General features: G+C 59.1%; 8 protein-coding genes and 1 non-coding gene across 9 annotated transcripts; 5 read left to right on the top strand and 4 right to left on the bottom strand.

Annotated features, from left to right (window-relative positions):
• Window positions 1-503: 503 nt before the first annotated feature.
• Window positions 504-2,332, top strand: EHS24_003857 (uncharacterized protein; the record flags this gene model as incomplete). The annotated part of the gene is made up of 2 exons (XM_028619494.1): window positions 504-1,125; window positions 1,188-2,332. 2 exons carry the CDS (start codon window positions 504-506, stop codon window positions 2,330-2,332), a joined length of 1,767 nt encoding a protein of 588 aa, XP_028472067.1.
• Window positions 2,333-2,439: 107 nt separating this feature from the next.
• Window positions 2,440-3,151, bottom strand: EHS24_003856 (uncharacterized protein; the record flags this gene model as incomplete). Its single annotated transcript, XM_028619493.1, has 3 exons — window positions 2,440-2,450; window positions 2,508-2,793; window positions 3,035-3,151. The coding sequence occupies 3 exons, from the start codon at window positions 3,149-3,151 to the stop codon at window positions 2,440-2,442; spliced, it is 414 nt and encodes a 137-aa protein (XP_028472066.1).
• Window positions 3,152-3,468: 317 nt separating this feature from the next.
• ADE2 (phosphoribosylaminoimidazole carboxylase ade2) lies at window positions 3,469-5,402 on the top strand (the record flags this gene model as incomplete). The annotated part of the gene is made up of 3 exons (XM_028619492.1): window positions 3,469-3,499; window positions 3,593-4,378; window positions 4,462-5,402. 3 exons carry the CDS (start codon window positions 3,469-3,471, stop codon window positions 5,400-5,402), a joined length of 1,758 nt encoding a protein of 585 aa, XP_028472065.1.
• A 112-nt stretch (window positions 5,403-5,514) lies between these two features.
• On the bottom strand, window positions 5,515-8,043 carry EHS24_003854 (uncharacterized protein; the record flags this gene model as incomplete). Its single annotated transcript, XM_028619491.1, has 4 exons — window positions 5,515-7,318; window positions 7,368-7,634; window positions 7,678-7,793; window positions 7,831-8,043. 4 exons carry the CDS (start codon window positions 8,041-8,043, stop codon window positions 5,515-5,517), a joined length of 2,400 nt encoding a protein of 799 aa, XP_028472064.1.
• A 1,677-nt stretch (window positions 8,044-9,720) lies between these two features.
• On the top strand, window positions 9,721-11,372 carry EHS24_003853 (uncharacterized protein; the record flags this gene model as incomplete). Its single annotated transcript, XM_028619490.1, has 3 exons — window positions 9,721-9,912; window positions 9,980-10,098; window positions 10,190-11,372. The coding sequence occupies 3 exons, from the start codon at window positions 9,721-9,723 to the stop codon at window positions 11,370-11,372; spliced, it is 1,494 nt and encodes a 497-aa protein (XP_028472063.1).
• Window positions 11,373-11,601: 229 nt separating this feature from the next.
• EHS24_003852 (uncharacterized protein) lies at window positions 11,602-13,183 on the bottom strand (the record flags this gene model as incomplete). The annotated part of the gene is made up of 6 exons (XM_028619489.1): window positions 11,602-11,713; window positions 11,759-12,445; window positions 12,496-12,551; window positions 12,632-12,733; window positions 12,775-12,893; window positions 12,931-13,183. The coding sequence occupies 6 exons, from the start codon at window positions 13,181-13,183 to the stop codon at window positions 11,602-11,604; spliced, it is 1,329 nt and encodes a 442-aa protein (XP_028472062.1).
• Window positions 13,184-14,062: 879 nt separating this feature from the next.
• EHS24_003851 (uncharacterized protein) lies at window positions 14,063-14,643 on the top strand (the record flags this gene model as incomplete). Its single annotated transcript, XM_028619488.1, has 3 exons — window positions 14,063-14,297; window positions 14,372-14,511; window positions 14,557-14,643. 3 exons carry the CDS (start codon window positions 14,063-14,065, stop codon window positions 14,641-14,643), a joined length of 462 nt encoding a protein of 153 aa, XP_028472061.1.
• A 971-nt stretch (window positions 14,644-15,614) lies between these two features.
• Window positions 15,615-16,590, top strand: EHS24_003850 (uncharacterized protein; the record flags this gene model as incomplete). Its single annotated transcript, XM_028619487.1, has 4 exons — window positions 15,615-15,680; window positions 15,744-15,958; window positions 16,002-16,065; window positions 16,168-16,590. 4 exons carry the CDS (start codon window positions 15,615-15,617, stop codon window positions 16,588-16,590), a joined length of 768 nt encoding a protein of 255 aa, XP_028472060.1.
• Window positions 16,591-17,493: 903 nt separating this feature from the next.
• On the bottom strand, window positions 17,494-17,608 carry EHS24_003849. The gene has a single exon. It is a non-coding gene; the product is annotated as a tRNA-Tyr (tRNA).
• Window positions 17,609-17,666: the final 58 nt, after the last annotated feature.

Here is a 17,666-nt window from a genome sequence, read left to right as displayed (position 1 = left end):
ATTTTGCATGTACACTGCCTGCACGACCCAGGATTGCGTAAACAGATGCCCATCCAACTGGATACAGGAGTCCTCAAACTGACAATACTCACATCCTCTTGCAGCTCACAGAGTCGTTCGCCGCAACATGAAGAATCAAACCAGGACAGCGTTAACCTGGGTTCGACGCGCCCAGGTCCGCTTACTGTCACCTCCCGCCTCGGCCTTCTGGATCTCGGCGCCCTCACTGTTCGGAGATCGGACTTGCTATGCAGCCGAAAGACGTCGGGTCGGGTACAAGTTGCATCTCAACATGTCGTCACGATCGCAGACCGGCAGTACCATTGCGTCATGTTGCCGCGAGCCGGTGTAAACATTGCGATCACACAGGCCGACGGTGGTGACCGGCCTGCCCACTCCCGAGCCCGACACCCCTTGTCCGAGCCTCTTAAAGCAACCACGACCCACCTCTCTTGAACGAGACAATGCCAAACCCCTCCTCCTCACTCCCCCTCACCCCCAGGATGTCCTCGCCATCCCCGCAGCCCCAGCCACTCCGTCACCCGCCACCAGCACCCATGTCGGACGCGAACAATCCATTTCTCAGGCGTGTCCCCCGTGACGAAGAGGGCAAGTTCCACGTCCCGCTCATGGACGACCCGGACAACCCAAACTATGCGCAGTACCAGCACGATGTGCCACACCTGTCGCACACGCCGCAGCAACCTCACCAGCATCACATCCACCGTATTCCTGTCCCGCACGACGGACCGGACCCGCAAGCCCCGCCCCACCACCGCCATCGTCGCGGACGCCACAGCCCGCTGATGGACGACGGTGGTGTGCCCGATGAAGTTCTCGACAACTACGACTCGTACTCTATCGTGTCCAAGAGCGATGCCGGGTTCGATGACAATGGTGGTGGTGGTGGCGGCGGCGGCGGTGGTGGGGTCAGTGACGCAGTGTTTGGCACTGTGGAAGCGGGCAAGGGCCCCAACTACCGCAATGTCGGCTGGATTGGGTCCACGGTGCTCATGACCAAGGGAAGTGTGGGCATCGGTGTGCTCTCGCTGCCGCTTGTGCTCCACACGCTTGGGTTCATTCCCGGTATCATTATCATTGTTTTCGTCATGATTCTGTGCACTTGTAAGTGTCGCACCGACCTCGCCTCACCTGCACCATGCTCTGTATCTGACAATGTCTCACAGGGTGCGCCTGGGTTCTCGGCCAATTCAAGCTCCTTCATCCTGAAGTTTATGCCGTGCCCGACGTCGGAACCGTCATGTGGGGACCTATCGGTCGCGAATGCCTCGCCATCTGCTTCTTCCTGTTCATGATCATGACGGCTGCGGGCGGCATCGTCTCGCTCTCCGTCTCGCTCAATGCCGTCTCCCTCCACGCAACGTGCACTGCAGTCTTTGTCGCCGTTGCGGCCGTGTGCGGTTTCCTCACGGGCTCGATCCGCACCCTCGGCGAAATCTCGTGGCTGGGCTGGATCGGATGTATCTCCATCGTGGCCTCGATCCTCACCTTGACTGTGGCTGTCGGCATCGAGGACCGCCCGGCCGACGCGCCCAACGAGGGACCGTGGGACAGAAACATCAAGCTCATCAACAACCCCTCGTTTTCCGACGCCATGAACGCCGTGTCGTCCGTTGTCTTTGCCTGTGGTGCCCTCCCGGCGTACTTTGGCATCATCTCCGAGATGCGCGAGCCTCGCCAGTTTACGCGTTCCTTGCTCGTCTCGCAAATCTTTGTGACGCTGCTGTACACGTCCATTGCCGCCGCAGTCTACGCCATGGTCGGACAGTACGTCTCCAACCCTGCCCTTGGCACGGCCGGCCGGGTCATGAAGCGAGTCTGCTACGGCATCGCCATCCCGGGTCTCCTCGTTACACTGTGCATGTACACCCACTTGCCAGCAAAGTACGTCTTTGTCCGCCTTTTGCGCGGCACAAAGCATCTCACCTCCAACTCGTTCACCCACTGGTTCACCTGGCTCGCGTGCACCCTTACCTGCACCATCATCGCGTACGTCGTCGCCTCGGCCATTCCCGACTTTGGCGCCCTGGTCCAGTTTGTCGGCGCGCTCTTCAGTCCCATCATGACGTTTATCCCGTTCGCCTGCATGTGGTGGTACGACTGTTGGCGTGGCAAGGACCCGGCCACCCGCTCGCTCTGGACCAAGCTCCACGGAAGTTGGGCCCTGTTCGTGTTCGTTATCGCCATCTATTGCACCGTCGCGGGAACGTATGCGGCGGTCATTGACCTCATCAACGCGGACGAGCACAGCTCGCCGTGGTCATGTGCGGATAACTCGCGTACGCGTATGCCCAACGGCACTCTGTACTAGGATGTAGAAGGAGCCCTAATAGTCAGTCGCCGTTGCCCCCGTTGTAGACTTGTAAACAGATGTCAAAAGCAATGTAAGTACCTGCATTAAGCCCATAGTCTACACTTCTAGTCATACACTGTGCCATATGTCAGCTTCCACTATTACCGGTTGGATGTCAGGTGACGGAACTCACCGTGAATGAGGGCATATCCTCCAATCCAGAACAGCAAAAAGCCCAAGAGGTTTTCCTGTCCAATACCCATCACGCCCAGCCATCCCTTCCAGGCAACCACTTGCGCGGCGCCTTGCGGACCAGCGCTCGCGTGAGCCTGGGGCGAGTACTTGCCGACGTTGCCGTGGCACTTGAGCGCGGCGACGGTGGCTCCCGAGGCGAGCGATGTGAGGAGGTAGAGCGCGAACCCGGACCAATTTGTCAGGCCGATGATGCCGGCGACGAGGCCAGCAAAGCAGGCTGTAAGCTGTGGAGGTGTTAGTTGGGCTGTGTTCAAGGCTTGCTCTTCCCGAGCGTGGAGGCCGGCGGCGAGACGGTCCAGCTGGTTCCTTGGCGGTATGGGCCAGCGATACGTAACAAAGTGCCAGTGCCAGCTCCAGGATAATAGAACGCGTATGACAAGCCCTCTATATCAAATGCGAGCACTGCACATGGCTGCCGATCCACGAAACAGTGACAGCAGCAGCGGGACAGCGCCAGACACTCACTGTTGCGACCTGGCCGAGTACGCGAATGTTGTGCTGCACCGAGGCGACGTGGAGGGCGCTGGCGGTGGGCGAGAACTGCGACTGGGACAGCGCGGAGGGCGCCTGGATCTGCTCCATGTTGTTTTGGTGTTGGCCCTCAGCTGTTGGTGTCGGCGAGAGTGTGGAGGAACAACGGTCGATGCAGCAGTCCTCGTCCTCGTCATCCGTCACCACACGGTGGTGCCGGGCCAGCGGCGGCTAGCGGCCTAGCGGGATCAAATTCACGTGGTCAGATTCCAAAAGTTCAACACCTCCAGGGCCCTTCCTTGTAAATGATGAAAGCAAAGGGAGTGGGAGCACGCACAGGGGGCCAGCGATAGCGAGTCGACTCTTTCCTCTTTGTTGCACTCTCTCTCAACTCTCTTAAACCACACACCCTCTTCATCTCAGACAGCATGGCGCCCAAAAAGACCGTTGGCATCCTCGGTGCGTACTCTGCCCGCACCCTCCGCTTCTCGACAAAACCAATATACTCCACCCATCCTCCTCCACTCTGCAGCTCCTAACTCCATTCCTCAGGCGGTGGCCAGCTCGGCCGCATGCTCACGCACCCCGCGGCTTTGCTCGGCATTCCCCTCATCATCCTCGACGAGGGAGACTACACGCCCGCCAAGCAGACCCTCCTTGCCCCCCTCAACGAGGACCACCTGGACGGCCCCTTCAAGAGCGAGGAGCACATCCGCGCCCTGGCCAAGAAGTGCGATGTGCTCACTGTTGAGATTGAGCACGTCAACGCCGACGTGCTCGAGGCCGTCGAGAGGGAAGGTCTTTGCGAGGTCCACCCTTCGGGAAAGACCATTCGCTTGATCCAGGACAAGTACCTCCAGCACCAGCACCTGCACGAGCAGGGTATCGCGTGCGCGCCGTTTGCTGCTCTTCCCGCAAACCCCACACACGACGATGTCGTTGCCATTGCCGACAAGCTCGGTCTCCCCCTCATGCTCAAGGCCCGCACGCTTGCATACGACGGCCGCGGCAACTTCCCCCTCAAGAGCACCGAGCCCCGCCATGTCGCTGCCGCGCTCGAGTTCCTCGGCGACCGCCCTCTCTACGCCGAGGGCTGGGCACAGTTTGTCAAGGAGGTGGCTGTCATGGTTGTGCGCAACACCAAGGGAGAGGTGCGGTCGTATGATGCTGTCGAGACGATCCACCGCGATTCGATTCTCCGCGTCTGCTTTGCGCCCCTCCGCCCAGAAGCCGGCATGGTCGGCGTCAACCAGCGCGCTCGCGAGCTCGCTGAAAAGGCCGTGGCCACCCTCGACGGTGCCGGCATCTTTGGAGTCGAGATGTTCCTCCTCCCTGACGGTGAGTATGCCCCTGGCCGATATCAGCCTACCTGATTGGACTGCGCATTTCACTGACACGGCTTTTTTCCTCCCCCTCTCCAGGTTCGCTGCTCCTGAACGAGATTGCTCCCCGCCCTCACAACTCGGGTCACCACACCATTGAGGCGTGCCACACGTCCCAGTTTGAGAACCACCTGCGTGCCATCCTGTCATTGCCTCTGGGCGACACCTCCCTCCGTGTTCCCTCGGCGGCCATGGTGAACGTCCTTGGTGTCGACGACTCGATGGGTCCCGTGGAGGACATTGCCGATGCCTCCCTGGCCGTTCCAGGCGCCACAGTCCACCTGTACGGCAAGGCCGCCTCGCGCCGTGCCCGTAAGATGGGTCACATCACCGTCTGTGGTCCCAGTGACGCCGAGGTGCGCGGTGCGGTCCGCACGTTGCTCGAGGCCCAGCCCGACCTCGACGCCACGTTCATCGACAGCGTCGCGGCCGCCCCCGTCGCGGGACACTCGCACGCCCAGCCCCTCGTCGGCATCATCATGGGCTCGGACAGCGACCTCCCGACCATGCTCCCCGCCACCAAGATTCTCGACAAGTTTGGCGTCGCGTACGAGCTGACCATTACGTCGGCCCACCGCACCCCGGACAGGATGGTGCAGTACGCCCGTGCCGCAGCGTCGCGCGGCCTCCGCGCCATCATCGCCGGCGCAGGCGGTGCGGCCCACCTGCCAGGCATGGTCGCGTCCGAGACCAGCGTCCCCGTCATCGGTGTGCCCGTCAAGGCGTCGGTGCTCGATGGCGTTGACTCGCTCTACTCCATCATCCAGATGCCCCGCGGTATCCCCGTCGCCACCGTCGGAATTAACAACAGCACCAACGCGGCGCTCTTGGCAATTAGGATTCTCGGTACCTCCGTCAACGACCTGCAGGTCGACACGGAGAAGTACTCCAAGGCCCTCGAGGAGGAGGTGCTCGACAAGGCTGAGGTGCTCGAGGAGATGGGTTGGGACAAGTACGTCACCGACGTCCTGAAGAAGTAGAGTGTGTAGTACAGTTCATTTCGTTTTTTTTTTTACATGCAACGGTTGTCTTGGCTGGTTCATCTCCCCCTTCATCTGACTTACATGTCACCCTCTGTCGTCATTACTCGTCTCACGTGAGCGTCTTTCGGGCCGCCGTCCCCTTCAGCTCAGACTTGGCACTCCCGCTCCTCCGCCTCTGCTTATTCCTCGCTTCAGTAGCACCGGCCACGGCATTGGCCAAAAACTTGCGCGACAGGCCCCCCTTGACATGCAGGTCCGGCATCCAGCCATTCAGCTTGACTGCTGTGGAAGCTGTAGGCCGAGCTGTGGAAGCAGGTGTTTGCTGGCTCACGAACGCCGGCGTGGCCTGAGCGGCGGGGACTGGCGACGTGGCTGGCGTGGCCCGGGAGACGGACATTGGCGGTTGCAGCGGCGTGGATGGAGGTGGTGGAGAGATAGTGGGCCAGCGTTGGGTAGCCCGGTGGCGGTCCGGGACTGGCTCAACACTCATGGCACACGAGCTGGCCATGGTCGCCGGTTCCGCCTTGACGACTGGTGTCTTTGGGGTGCTCGAAGTTGCTGGTTTGGGCGCTCGAGGTTGAGTGGGGGTGGCTCGGCTGGCCTGGACAAGTGACTGCCTGTGGTGGAGTGTAGTAGTCTCGCGGCTGTCGTCGCCTGCAGAATGCTTCTCGGAGCCTAGGGGGGTGGCCACGGTCGCACGCAGTCGCTTGGCGCTGTGTTGCTCGGGTGTTGCGACAGGCTCACGAGGTCGCTTGGTAACCCGTGTGGCCTCTGCATCAGGCTCAGGTGGCGCGTTGTCTATAACTGTCGACCAGCGAGGTCGCTTGGCCGGGGCGGTGCTGGTGGGAGGACGAGCTTTGGTAGCAGGCGGAGCAGGTGTGGCAGGTTCCTTCGGATCGCTCTCGTCGGTTGTCTCGACAAGGACTCCCTCCTTTGGGGCGACAGATGGAGTGGGCGCATACTTTGACAGATCAAACTGTGACGAATCTTGCGACTGGGAGAGCGACTCTTCGACCGCTGCCTCGTCAAACTTTCGCGCTGTGGCCTTGAGGACGTTACGTTGCTGGAGTTCGTAGTCGGACAAGTCCTCGTCGTCCGTGTCGCCACCCACTGGGCTAGACGCCTTCTCTTGCACGGGAGGAGAAGGAGAGGGTTCATGCTGGGCGACAGCAAAAGCCGCACCTGTCTGGCGCCTGACTGGCGCGCGAGCGTAGGGCTTGCGAATCGGTATCTCCTCGCACTCGCTGCTCTCGGCAACTGACCTCGACCGTGGCGCAGGTCGGGCGGGCGGTTCCATCATGAGACGTTGTAAAACCGCATCATCGGCATCGCTATCGTCGCTCACATCCATCACATCCACCGCTGCTGGGGATGGAGAGTCCACGGATGCCAAGTTTGACAAAGGGGTGGCTGGTGCTGGGCTTGACCCGCCGGCAGACTCGGTGTGACGGGTAGGCGCAGGAGAGGGATAGCTGACTTGGGATTCCAACGAGCCTCCCGACTGGCCGTTGGAGGGTTGCGAGTGACCATTTGACGGATTGCTGTGGGCAAGATCCGGTTCCATCGCTTCGGCGTCGGCCACGTCCTGCTCGTACGAGGTGGCACCTTGCTCCTGCGAAATGGCGGCGTGCTCTGGCAAAACGCCAATGTTCACTCCAAAAACAGTGATGCTCTTGAGAAGCTCTTGCTGGTCTGGCGAGATGAGCTCGGCGCCCATACGCATTGGGACAGGCTTTCGTTTCTTGGCATGAGGGCCGAGGGAACGCGCCAGTGCCTCTTGCATTGGGATAAAGCCCCTGCCATCAGTGCCGGCAGGTGGCACCGAGGCGCGCACAGAGCTTGCGCGCGACATGGGTTTGATGGGTGTTTGAACGGGAAGCTGGATAGAGGGATGTGGGGCAGAGACTTGAGAGCTTGTTCTGATGGTCAGCTATTTACAGGAATCCTGTAACCTGTACCTACATTCCAGCCCACCACTTTCTCAACACCTTCCTCTGCTTGGTGTCCCTTGTCCTGGTTCCAACTTCACGAGCGCCAGGGAAGAATACCGAGTCTCGGCGGTCACCACCAACAATGTCCCAGGAGAGGACAAGAAACTGGACACGGGGAATGGGTGGCTCAACCCCTTCACGACGGATCGGTCCAGTGAGCTGGATCTGGAACTGGTTGATGCGAACGGTAGCGCGGAGGTGCGATGTGAGACGTTCAGGTTCCTCGCCGCCGATGGAGCTGGATTGTCAGCAGAGTGGTGGGCAAGATAAAGACGACCAACCGCTCGTGCTTGTCTGTCACGTCTGGGTCAAACGCAACGTTCACCCAGTGTGTACGGTCCGCGACAACAGCGTGGACGATCGCGTGGGGGTCTTGCGACGTGCGAAAGGTGGTGAACTGCGAGGTCAGCAGCATTACCGCGTGAAGAACCTACGTTCGTGATTTGGCAAAGGAAACGGCCCTCGTGAACTTGATCGAGGTCTGCACCGTACTTGTTGTCGTGTTGGATAACGCTGTTTGCTATCCACGACTGCATGAACGCAGTCTTGTTGTCCTCGTCGTCATGGCCATGTTGGCCCGTCACAACAAACGCGTCGTGATCAGGCGCGCGCACGGTGGTTGATACTTTTGACCCCGCTCCTCCCATAATTGATGACGTGGGAAGCCGCAGAGGCGGGTGTAGAGCGGATATGCCGTTTGGCAGTGTTTGACGATGTAGGAAAGAGAGACAGCAGGTGGATGGAGATGTAAGAGGAGGAGTGGAGATGGTGGAAAGAACTGCAGTGATCAGTGATCAGTGAGTTGAGGTTGCGGAAAGGAAGCAAGGAGGCAGCGATCGGCGGAGGGAAGGACGGACAGCCAGAGTGATCCACAGGCGACAAGGTGTGGCAGTTGACAGTGGACGGCAAGTCAACGTCGACGAACCGTCCAACGTATGCAGCGCTGTCGCCTCAACGAAGGTCCCATTGACCTTTGAGTGACATGTATCATGGTCACAGCCCCATCAGATATCAGCGTAGTCCATGGAATGGCGTGCGGGGTACAGGGTCACACATCGGGTGCCCCATGTCCTGTTACTCTCCAGAAATCGCGAGCGAGCATAAGTGGCTTGCTTCTGTTTCGCACAGTCGCATCTTTCAGTCATAAACGAGGACCGTACGATCCTCCGGGAGCCATGGCCCCTACATGGTGCCGGACAAAGGACATGTCACCACAGCTAGGATATTAATGCCATGTCAGCCACTGTGACGCTGCCAACCACGTCTGAATGCAGTCACTCACTCCTCGCCGCCGGCCCCGGACGGCCACCCATCATCTCCACGGCCCCACGGTCCGCATGCGCCCCGTGATCCCGTGAATCAGGCCAAATGAAAAGCCAAATGCAAAGGCCAGCGACAAACATGTTGTAGGCTGCCCGGCCCCGCAGCTGGCGGACCGAAACCGTTCGGCTTGGCATTGAACGCAGTTCCCACAGCTTGCTGCGCGCACTCGTCAACCCCAACAAGTAAATACGATTGGGCACAGCGCCGGCAGCATACACACGCCACGAGGCTTGCAGCACTCAGGTACTCCCCAGGAGTCGAAGAAGCCATATTCCCTGCAACAGCATATGGTGGGCATGGGAAAGGCGGACGGGTAAACGTTTTCAGCTGTGCGAGCTGGTAGGTGGAGATGTCGGTGCCATGCCACAGGCCGCGGCACCTTGGTGACCGACACACCGATATCGGCGGCCATCTGTGGGGTGAAGGTCTGGACTCTCACAGACCGAGGATGTAGCTTCTTCCAAGATCCCCAGCTTTGCATGAATCAGGTCAGCGTCTGCATGGCTGACGCCTCCACCGTTGACGACCACTACCCAGGAGCAGTCTTGGCAGGACGGTCTCGTGGTGCCCCGAATAGGCCCCCCAGCTCCCAGTTGTCCCCGCGTTGCGGCCCCGGAGTGTCCCCGGTCCATCCCCGGCAAACCGCACGATCTTGGTCGGAGACGCCGATGCGATTGGTGCCCAAGATCGATGAGACACTGCCGTCCGGGGGTCGTTGCCGCTCGCTGAGGGAATTGCCAAGACTTTGTCTGATTTTTTACCCTACCGCCGCACAATGCCCCGGGGCAACCCATCCAAACTCCCTGCAGTCTGGACCTGTGTGGCCCGACCTGGAACAACAGCGACCATCTCGCGATGAAATCTGCACACCGCGATCTTAATCTCCTGAGGCCGGTGCTCTCGCTACATAAAGGCCAGGAGGATGCAAGACCAAGACTTTTTCTCCAGCCTCACCAGCCCTCTCCCTCTACCATCCCCCCACACACCCTCGCTGCTCCATCATGACTTCGCAAGAGAAGGACTTGGCCACCATCACCCACATCGACGAGGTCGAAGTCGGCAAGGGCAACCTCGATGCTGTGTCGACCACTTTCGTCGAGCCCAACGCCAAGGCCCTCTCCTCGGGTCTTCGCAAGCTCGACTGCTACTTCCTTCCTGCCGTCACCATGATCTACTTTCTCTCTTTCCTTGACGTAAGTGTGGCAGAATAAATAGTCTGTTTTCTCGGTGTGCCAGTTTTCGTGTGCTAACCACTACCAGCGTTCCAACATCGGCAATGCCAAGGCTGCCGGCTTGCAGGCCGACCTGGGCCTTTCCGACTACCAGTACTCGATGGCCCTCACCTTGACATACATTCCCTACATTCTCGCCGAGATGCCGTGAGTACACACTTCCTTTGACACGACCTTTGGGTGTCTTGGGGGTGCCAATGCATGGCTACTTGCGCTTCCAGAGGCTTACGTAACCCAGTCTTACTCTTCTCCTCCGTGTTGTCGGCCCCAACATCCTCATGCCCACGCTCATGGTCATTTGGGGTGTGGTTACCATGTGCCAGGGCTTTGTCACCAACTACGTTGGCCTGGTTTTGTGCCGAGTCTTCCTCGGTGCTGCCGAGGGTGCCATTATCCCGGCGTGCATCACCTACCTCGCCACTTTCTACCGTCGCCAGGACCTGGGCAAGCGCACCGCCTTCTTCTTCTGTGCCACATCGCTCGCTGGAGCTTTCTCGGGCCTCCTTGCCGCCGCCATCCTCAAGATGGAAGGCGTCGCTGGCAAGAGGGGATGGATGTGGATCTTTATCATTGAGGGCCTGATCACTGCCGTCTACGGTATGATCTCGTTCTTCATTCTCCCCAACAACCCTACCGTTGTCGGCTACTGGACCGAAGAGGAGCGTGAGGCCGTCCTTCTCGCCCTCGACAACGACCGCCCGGTCGAGGAGACCCACGAGGCCTTCTCCGCCAAGGCTGTTCTTGGAGCCCTCGCAGCCCCTCAGATGTGGCTCATTGCCACCACCCTTTTCTGCTCGGGTGTGTCGCTCTTCGCCATGGCCTACTTCTCTCCCTCGATCGTTGGCTCGTCGCTCGGCTACACCGGCATCAAGGTTCAGCTCTACTCGGTTCCCCCTTACGCGGTCTCTACGGTCATCTCGCTTGCGTGCTCGTGGTACTCGGACAAGCTCAACATGCGTGGCCCCTTCATCGTTGGCTCCACTTTCCTCTCGCTCATCGGCTACGCCATCTACTACTGCTCAGCCGCCACCGACAAGAGCGCCCGCTACGTCTCGCTCTTCTTCATGATCTCGGGCGCCTACATTGCTGCCCCGCTCCTGTCGGTCTGGATGTCCAACAACCACCAGGGCTACTACCGCCGCATCTCCGCCGTCGTCATGGGCTTTGTCTTCTCCAACGCGGGCGGCATCCTCTCCACCTGGCTCTTCCCCAAGGCCCAGGCGCCCAACTACAAGAAGGGCACGTCGATCCTCCTCGCCATGAGCTCCACGCTCATTGCCGTCGCTGCTATCGCCATGGCCTACTTGCACATCCGCAATAAGCAGAAGGCCGCAAAGGGCGGCTTCACCGAGGAGCGTGGCACTCTGGACGACACCGTGGCCCTCGGTGACCGCAGTGTTCACTTCAAGTACACTTTGTAAAATCTAGGTATTCATACGGCAATCAAAAAATAGGGACGTTAGAAGAAAGCATTGTAATAGCATGGATGTGATAATGATCAGCAGATACCAGAACCCGTCGCATTCCGGTCTGAGCCCACACAGCACATTGATATGGGAACACGAGTTGTCACATTAACAGGATCTTGTCTTCATTAGAACTTATTTGTAATGGTTTCGTCGTTTTCGTGCACTCGTTTGACGTTTTGCATCAAGTTGACAGGTGCACGACACCGTCCGGGGCGGGAGGTTGGCCGAGTCGAGGCTCCATCCACACCTTGGCCACTTGTGATGCCACCGACAGCAGCCTCTCGTCTTCGTACCTGCACTCAGTCAGCAAAGGAACACGCACTGGAGCTGCTTCCCACCTTGGGGCAATGAGAGTCAAGCCCACCGGAAGCCCATTGGGCCCGAAAAACCCGGGAACATTGACGCACGGCACATGCAAAGCCGTCCACATGCCACAGTGCCGGTTATCGCCAGTGCTCTCGATGCCAAACGGCGCCTCGCCTGGTGCCGAGGCGGCGATGAGGGCGTCATATCGTCCCGCAATGTCGTCAATTACTGGACGGAGGGACGCAATGTGGTCGTATGCCGCAACCTGTTCCTTGCGCGATGGACTGGTGCGCCGCTCGACCCAGTCCAGGAGCATGGGGTGCAGTTGGGGCTTGGAAGTGGTGTACTCGGCGAGGAACATGGAGCGGCCCTCGCCAGCCATGACCTTTGTGTGGTACTGGCCAGAGGCAAAGTCGAAGTCTGGCGGAAGTATGATTTCGTCGACATGCGCGCCGGCCCGCACTAGCCGACGACGCGAGGAGGCCCACGCATAACGCAGCTCCTCGAGCACTGTGCCCTCTTGCTCCCATTGATCCGTCCTGACGTACGCAAAGCGGCACTCTGAGAGGGGCTTGGGGCGGAGTGGGGGTGGAACATCATCGCGAACACCCAGAGCTTGGGACACTAGCTGAATGTCTTCGATGGAGCGCCCAAACACACCCAAGGTGTCGAGAGAGATGGATCCAAACTTGAGACCTTGGGGTGAGACTGCCCCCCATCTGCAAGCTGTCAGCTGTGTCCCAACACTCGGCAAGACCTAGCTACCCACGTTGGCTTGAAACCAAAGATGCCGGTGAACGTCGCAGGACGAATGATGCTACCGACCTGGATCGTCAGAGCTGTCGCAGTTGCCTTGAGCTCACTGTCTGAGTCCCTATGGCCACATGACATTGCCAGTCACTGACCGCCGCGGCCGACCCAGATGACGAGCCGCCGGGGGTATGGTTGGGATTGAACGGGTTGGTCGTTGGTGGGCCCACTTTGGTGGTCGCAAACTCGGCCGTATGCTACGCCCAGCGTCAGCGAGAAGACACACGCGCGTGCTTACAGTCTTGCCGTAGACCAACGCGCCGAGATGACGGAGGATGGCGACGGACGCTGCGTCGACTCGATCCTCGTTTCCCTCGTAGATGAGGGAGCCGAATTCGGTGGGCATGTCGCGCGTGTCTGGGTGTGTGAGTGCATGGAGCAGTGACGCACGCACAGAATACATCCTTGACACCAAGCACGAGACCATGCAGTGGTCCGCGCTGGTCTGCGGGAGTTGCGTCCAGTCGTGCTGCTTCTTGTCGCACACGCTCCTTGTCCAGGACCTTCCACGCGTGGATCGTTGCGTCTCGTTCGTCATATCGGCGCAGGTGGTCTTCAGCTACCTGCGCAACTGTGAGCTGCCCATCACGAACGAGCTGGAGAGTCGCCGATCCAGTCAGAAAGTTGGATGCGATCCTAGGCGTCATTGTGGGTCAATGTGAGAGCAATGGAGAGGAAGCATGGACGGAGGGAGATGTGGGCAGGATGGCTTCCGTCGAGTTGCGTCATTCCCGTGTGTCGGTGATCACCGACAGCAGCACCGGTAAATTGCGCTCGCCGTTGCCTCAAGACGCCGACAATGTGATGCATGTAGCATGGTCTTTTCAACCGCTATTGACTGCATGACTGCCTTGTGGATTTCCATGACCATATGTGGCTATGCAAGCCTGCCTGGGCCAGGCCTTAGCTCCCAGGACAGGAGTGGTGTGATGTAGGGCAAGATGAGATGGGACGAGCAGCGGCGCAGCGGCCTCCCTCCCTTCCCATCTCTCTCACCTCAAGGTAGTCTGAAATGGAGCAGATGAGTCATGTAGCTCACATTGGCCGACCCCAGATGTGGCCCTCACGGCTGGTCCTCGACCCTCATGGCCATCTGGTCTGGCCGACTCGATCCAAGTGTGTCTTCCATGATGAAACACCACTCCGTCACACCACAAGGACTGCGGCTCTGTGCACAGGAGTGGAACTGTGGGCACGCGAGGCTCAACACAAACCTCGACGACTGACCTCCCGTTACAATGTACACGCCATGCATGTTGAGAGGCCACCACCCCGTGAGAAGCATTCCCAGATCTGTGAGAGCTGTTGCACCCCGTTACCACGCGGATCACCTGATACTGGTGGCGTCCTGTGTGGTCTGATGAATGTCGGTGATGGGTACGAACACACACCCCTTCGTCTCAAGTATGAACTGATCGTTCGTGCTGCATCACATCTCTGCGTCTCGCCACTCTATTATCAACTCACACCGTCGCCCGTATTCACCAACAGACGCCACCCATCGCCTCTCGTTGGCACCAAAAGGAATGACCATCCTCCACTTCCCGTTCAACGGCTATGTCTTCAAGCGCCAGGCCGAATTCCCCATCTTGCGACAGTATGGACTGGTGCCGCTGCCGCCCACGCGTCCACTTCCGGAACCGCTGCGTACCGAGGTGGACAGCATGACCATGCAGATCTTGGTGGACCGCAGCGCGTCCCAGGAGATGCTGTTCGCCGCAGACGACCTACGTCGCGCAGCCATTCCCGAGACCTGGGAAAGTGAGTCTGGACTCTAGGTGTACAGGTGTTAAGCGGCCGGCGACTCCCCGAGCTGACCATGTCGTTTTTTGCAGTTGACCGGTCGTTCCTCCTCACCCTCGACCTCAAGCTCCGGCAAGCGCTTGAGGAGCGCCAGGCGGCCGAGGAGGTGCATGAGGCTACGGCCCAGGCGCAGGTGGCGCGACTGGCTGCCGCTGCTGCTGCTGTCCGGCAAGTAAGTGGGCGATAGGAACCCGGTCGAGTGGCTGATCGTGTTCAGGCCCCCGCTGTGATCCCCGTGGGTGCCGCTAAGGGCGCGGCCGTAACGATGATTGAGCAAGTCAAGATCAAGACGGCAATCGTTTGAACTGAACTGGCGAGAACGAAACCGAGTCACGACGGACAAGATTCGAAAACCGTCACGGGGACTGCAAATGTTACAAGGCAGGGCGTAGACAGGGTGTTGGCTGCAACGAACAGAGGTCTCTCAGGAGCACATGCGTGGGCAGGGATGGGTTTGTCACTTTGCTGGTCACCTTGTGGTGTCTGCCAAGGACGTGTATCGATGCTGCGTCAGCAAGTGATGGCTTCGGAACACGCCCGCAGTCAACGCAGCAAATACTGCTCGTTGGCAGTGGTGAAGACCAATGCCCCCCCCCCCGCTGGACATTAGCGGCCGATGCGCTGCATTCAAAGAGAGCAACACGCTGCGGCTGCTGCCGGGCCACGTGCCTCCTAAACGCAGTGTCAACATGCATGTAACAGAAGCATATGCTCCAGCAGAGAACGCGGCAACGACGCAAACGCAAAGCAAGTCGCGGCAATGTATATTTAGCTAACCGACGCGCTGACAAACCGATGACGGACAACCAACAAATCCAAATGGCACCAGGCACTCCAGCCCATCTCCAGAAAACGACTCTTGAGATATTTCGCACCGCCGCGGCCGCAAGAGGGCGATAAAAAAAAGAACGGGTTCTCCGCCCTGCGTCCGCCTGCGGTTCCCATCTTGGCACATGCCGCGCTATGCATGCGCGCGCCATTCGCGTACAGTCACCCGACCATTTGACACGAGACGAGCAGCTGACCTTTAGGATGACAGATGCACAGGCGGCATGTGCTGTGCGTGGAAAAGGCGATGTGACGTGAGGAATGCGGCAACGTGGAAATCGTCCGGCCCGGATGTTGACTCGCTGACAAACGGCAATCTAGGGTGACTGACACACATCTTTAAAGTGTGCCAGATGTGAAGCGAGCGTCGAGATCCCCCCCAAACACAGCCCCTAACTCACCTACTCCTTCGCTTCCTCAACTGCACACTCACTCTCAACCACAACAATGTCCAACGAATATCTCTTCGAAGAGCCACCAAGCTACTCGACCGGCTGGGACCAGGTCCGCGATGTGAGTTGCGGCGCCGCCGCCGCCGCCACACTACCTTGTGGACAGGTGACTGACCATTTCCAGGCCGCGCTCCGAAGCCAGACGCGTGGTGAACCTTCCACGCCCACACAATACTGCAACGTCAACTGCTCCGAGTTTGGCTGTCGTCCCTCTGCCACTCTCGAACGCGTGCAAACCGCCATCAAGCGTGGCCACAGCATCAGCGCGCACCCTGGTATCGATTTTGAATTCACTCGCGGACGCGACATAACCCCGGACGACGTCTACGCCGTTGCCTTGTGAGTTTTGCTATTGAGCGACCCACAGCGCTGACGGATGCAGGTGCCAGCTGGGTGCACTCAAGGGTGTCGTCGACGCCGAGGGAGGCAGGATAAGCGCTGTCAAGGTGAGTGCCCTCTTTTTACCTCCATCACCACCCCCTACTGCGCATTCCCCTGTTATCTCCTACTCCTGAAACTGGCATGTCTGCTAACACCTCTCTTTTCAGCCCCACGGCCTGCTCTTCATCCTCCTTCGCGACCGCGCCGATCTCATGCGCGCGTTTCTCAAGGCCCAGGTTGGCGTGCTTGGCCGTGACATTCCCATGTGTGGTCTCGCATACTCGTACCACGAAGCGATCGCTGCGGAAGTCGGTGTGCCGTTTATCGGAGAAGTGACGGTAGAGGACGGCTCAAAGCCCCCAGCATGGACCCCCACTGGATCGCCTAACCGATCGCGCTCGCAATCTCCGGCCCCCAGTAAACCCAAGAACAGGGGACAGCAGACATCCGACGCCCCCGTCAGTGGGTTCACTCGCTTCGCCATGACATGGCAGTACTACACCATGACCCCGATCCCCACAATCCTGGCCAACCGCAAGGCCAACGCCGTTGCCGCATCTACTACCCCGCGAGCCGCCCAGGCGGCGTGAATACCCTTTTGCATGCTTTGGAGCTATAGATTGCCGCCGGGTGGGGCCATGGTATAGAGTCTGTCAGGTACCGGGCCGGAATCCGGCGGTGTTCCAGAAGCGTTGGGGTTTACGGGACGATGTTGAGGAGCTATTTCCTCGTTTTTTTCTTCTGTATATTTTAGTGAGCCAAGCCTGGCACTGTAGAGTACAAGTGATGCCAGAGACGTATTCCTCTATCGTTTGCATGGTGTGGGAGCGTGGTTTCTGACTGTTACCGCGCGTGTTCCATCCAACAGGTGGAGGCGGCGTGGTCGGTGACCAGGCGCTAAACGGCGAGCTCCACTGTAGTTGCCGATCAACATTTCCACCCATCTCGGCCGCATCAATCCGCGGCAGTGATCGTACCGAGGATGTTCCTTGTCTCGCAACATTGCTGCAGGCACTCTGCACACTTGCACCAAGCCGTGACCAAGCGATCTCGCTGCGGTGTGGAGGCAGTGGAGGCCATGAGGAGCAGTGGAGGAGCCTGTGGAGGAGCCGGTGGATCAGTGGAGAAGCCAGTGGAGAAGACAGTGGAGGCCCGTGGAGGCCTCCACTGACAGCCACTGTCGGAATGTCTCCACATCCACAGCGCCTCCCATTAGTCACGCTTCAACCATGGCGCCATGGCGATGTGCAAGCAAACACTAACATATCTATATCGCACAGTCCTGCGGCACAGCAGCACATGGAGTACACAGAGTGCAGAGTGCTTTTCGACAGCGAAAACGCTCTGACGGCAGAAAATCGGAGTAATTCCGTGCCCACCCACCAACCGATCGTCCACCACCACCACCCACCACCATGTCCACCGGCAAACCTTTTGACCACCACAACCTTCCAAACACATGCATGCACACGACAGCAGTGGCAAAAGAGGAGTCTCTCAACCCTGATTCGAACAGGGGACCTACGGATTTGAGAACTTCCAATCGGAAGGGAGGTGTAGACAGTTAACAATTTACAGTCCGGCGCAATACCACTATGCTATTGAGAGGCCTTGCACGTTATTTCGGCGATCTGTGAGCTTATAAGCATGCGCAAGTACCGAGAGC

Source organism: Apiotrichum porosum (assembly GCF_003942205.1).
Source record: "Apiotrichum porosum strain DSM 27194 chromosome Unknown scaffold_19, whole genome shotgun sequence".
Classification (NCBI taxonomy): domain Eukaryota; kingdom Fungi; phylum Basidiomycota; class Tremellomycetes; order Trichosporonales; family Trichosporonaceae; genus Apiotrichum; species Apiotrichum porosum.
The sequence above is the reverse complement of the archived record's forward strand: the minus strand, read 5'-3'. Positions and strand labels throughout refer to the sequence as shown.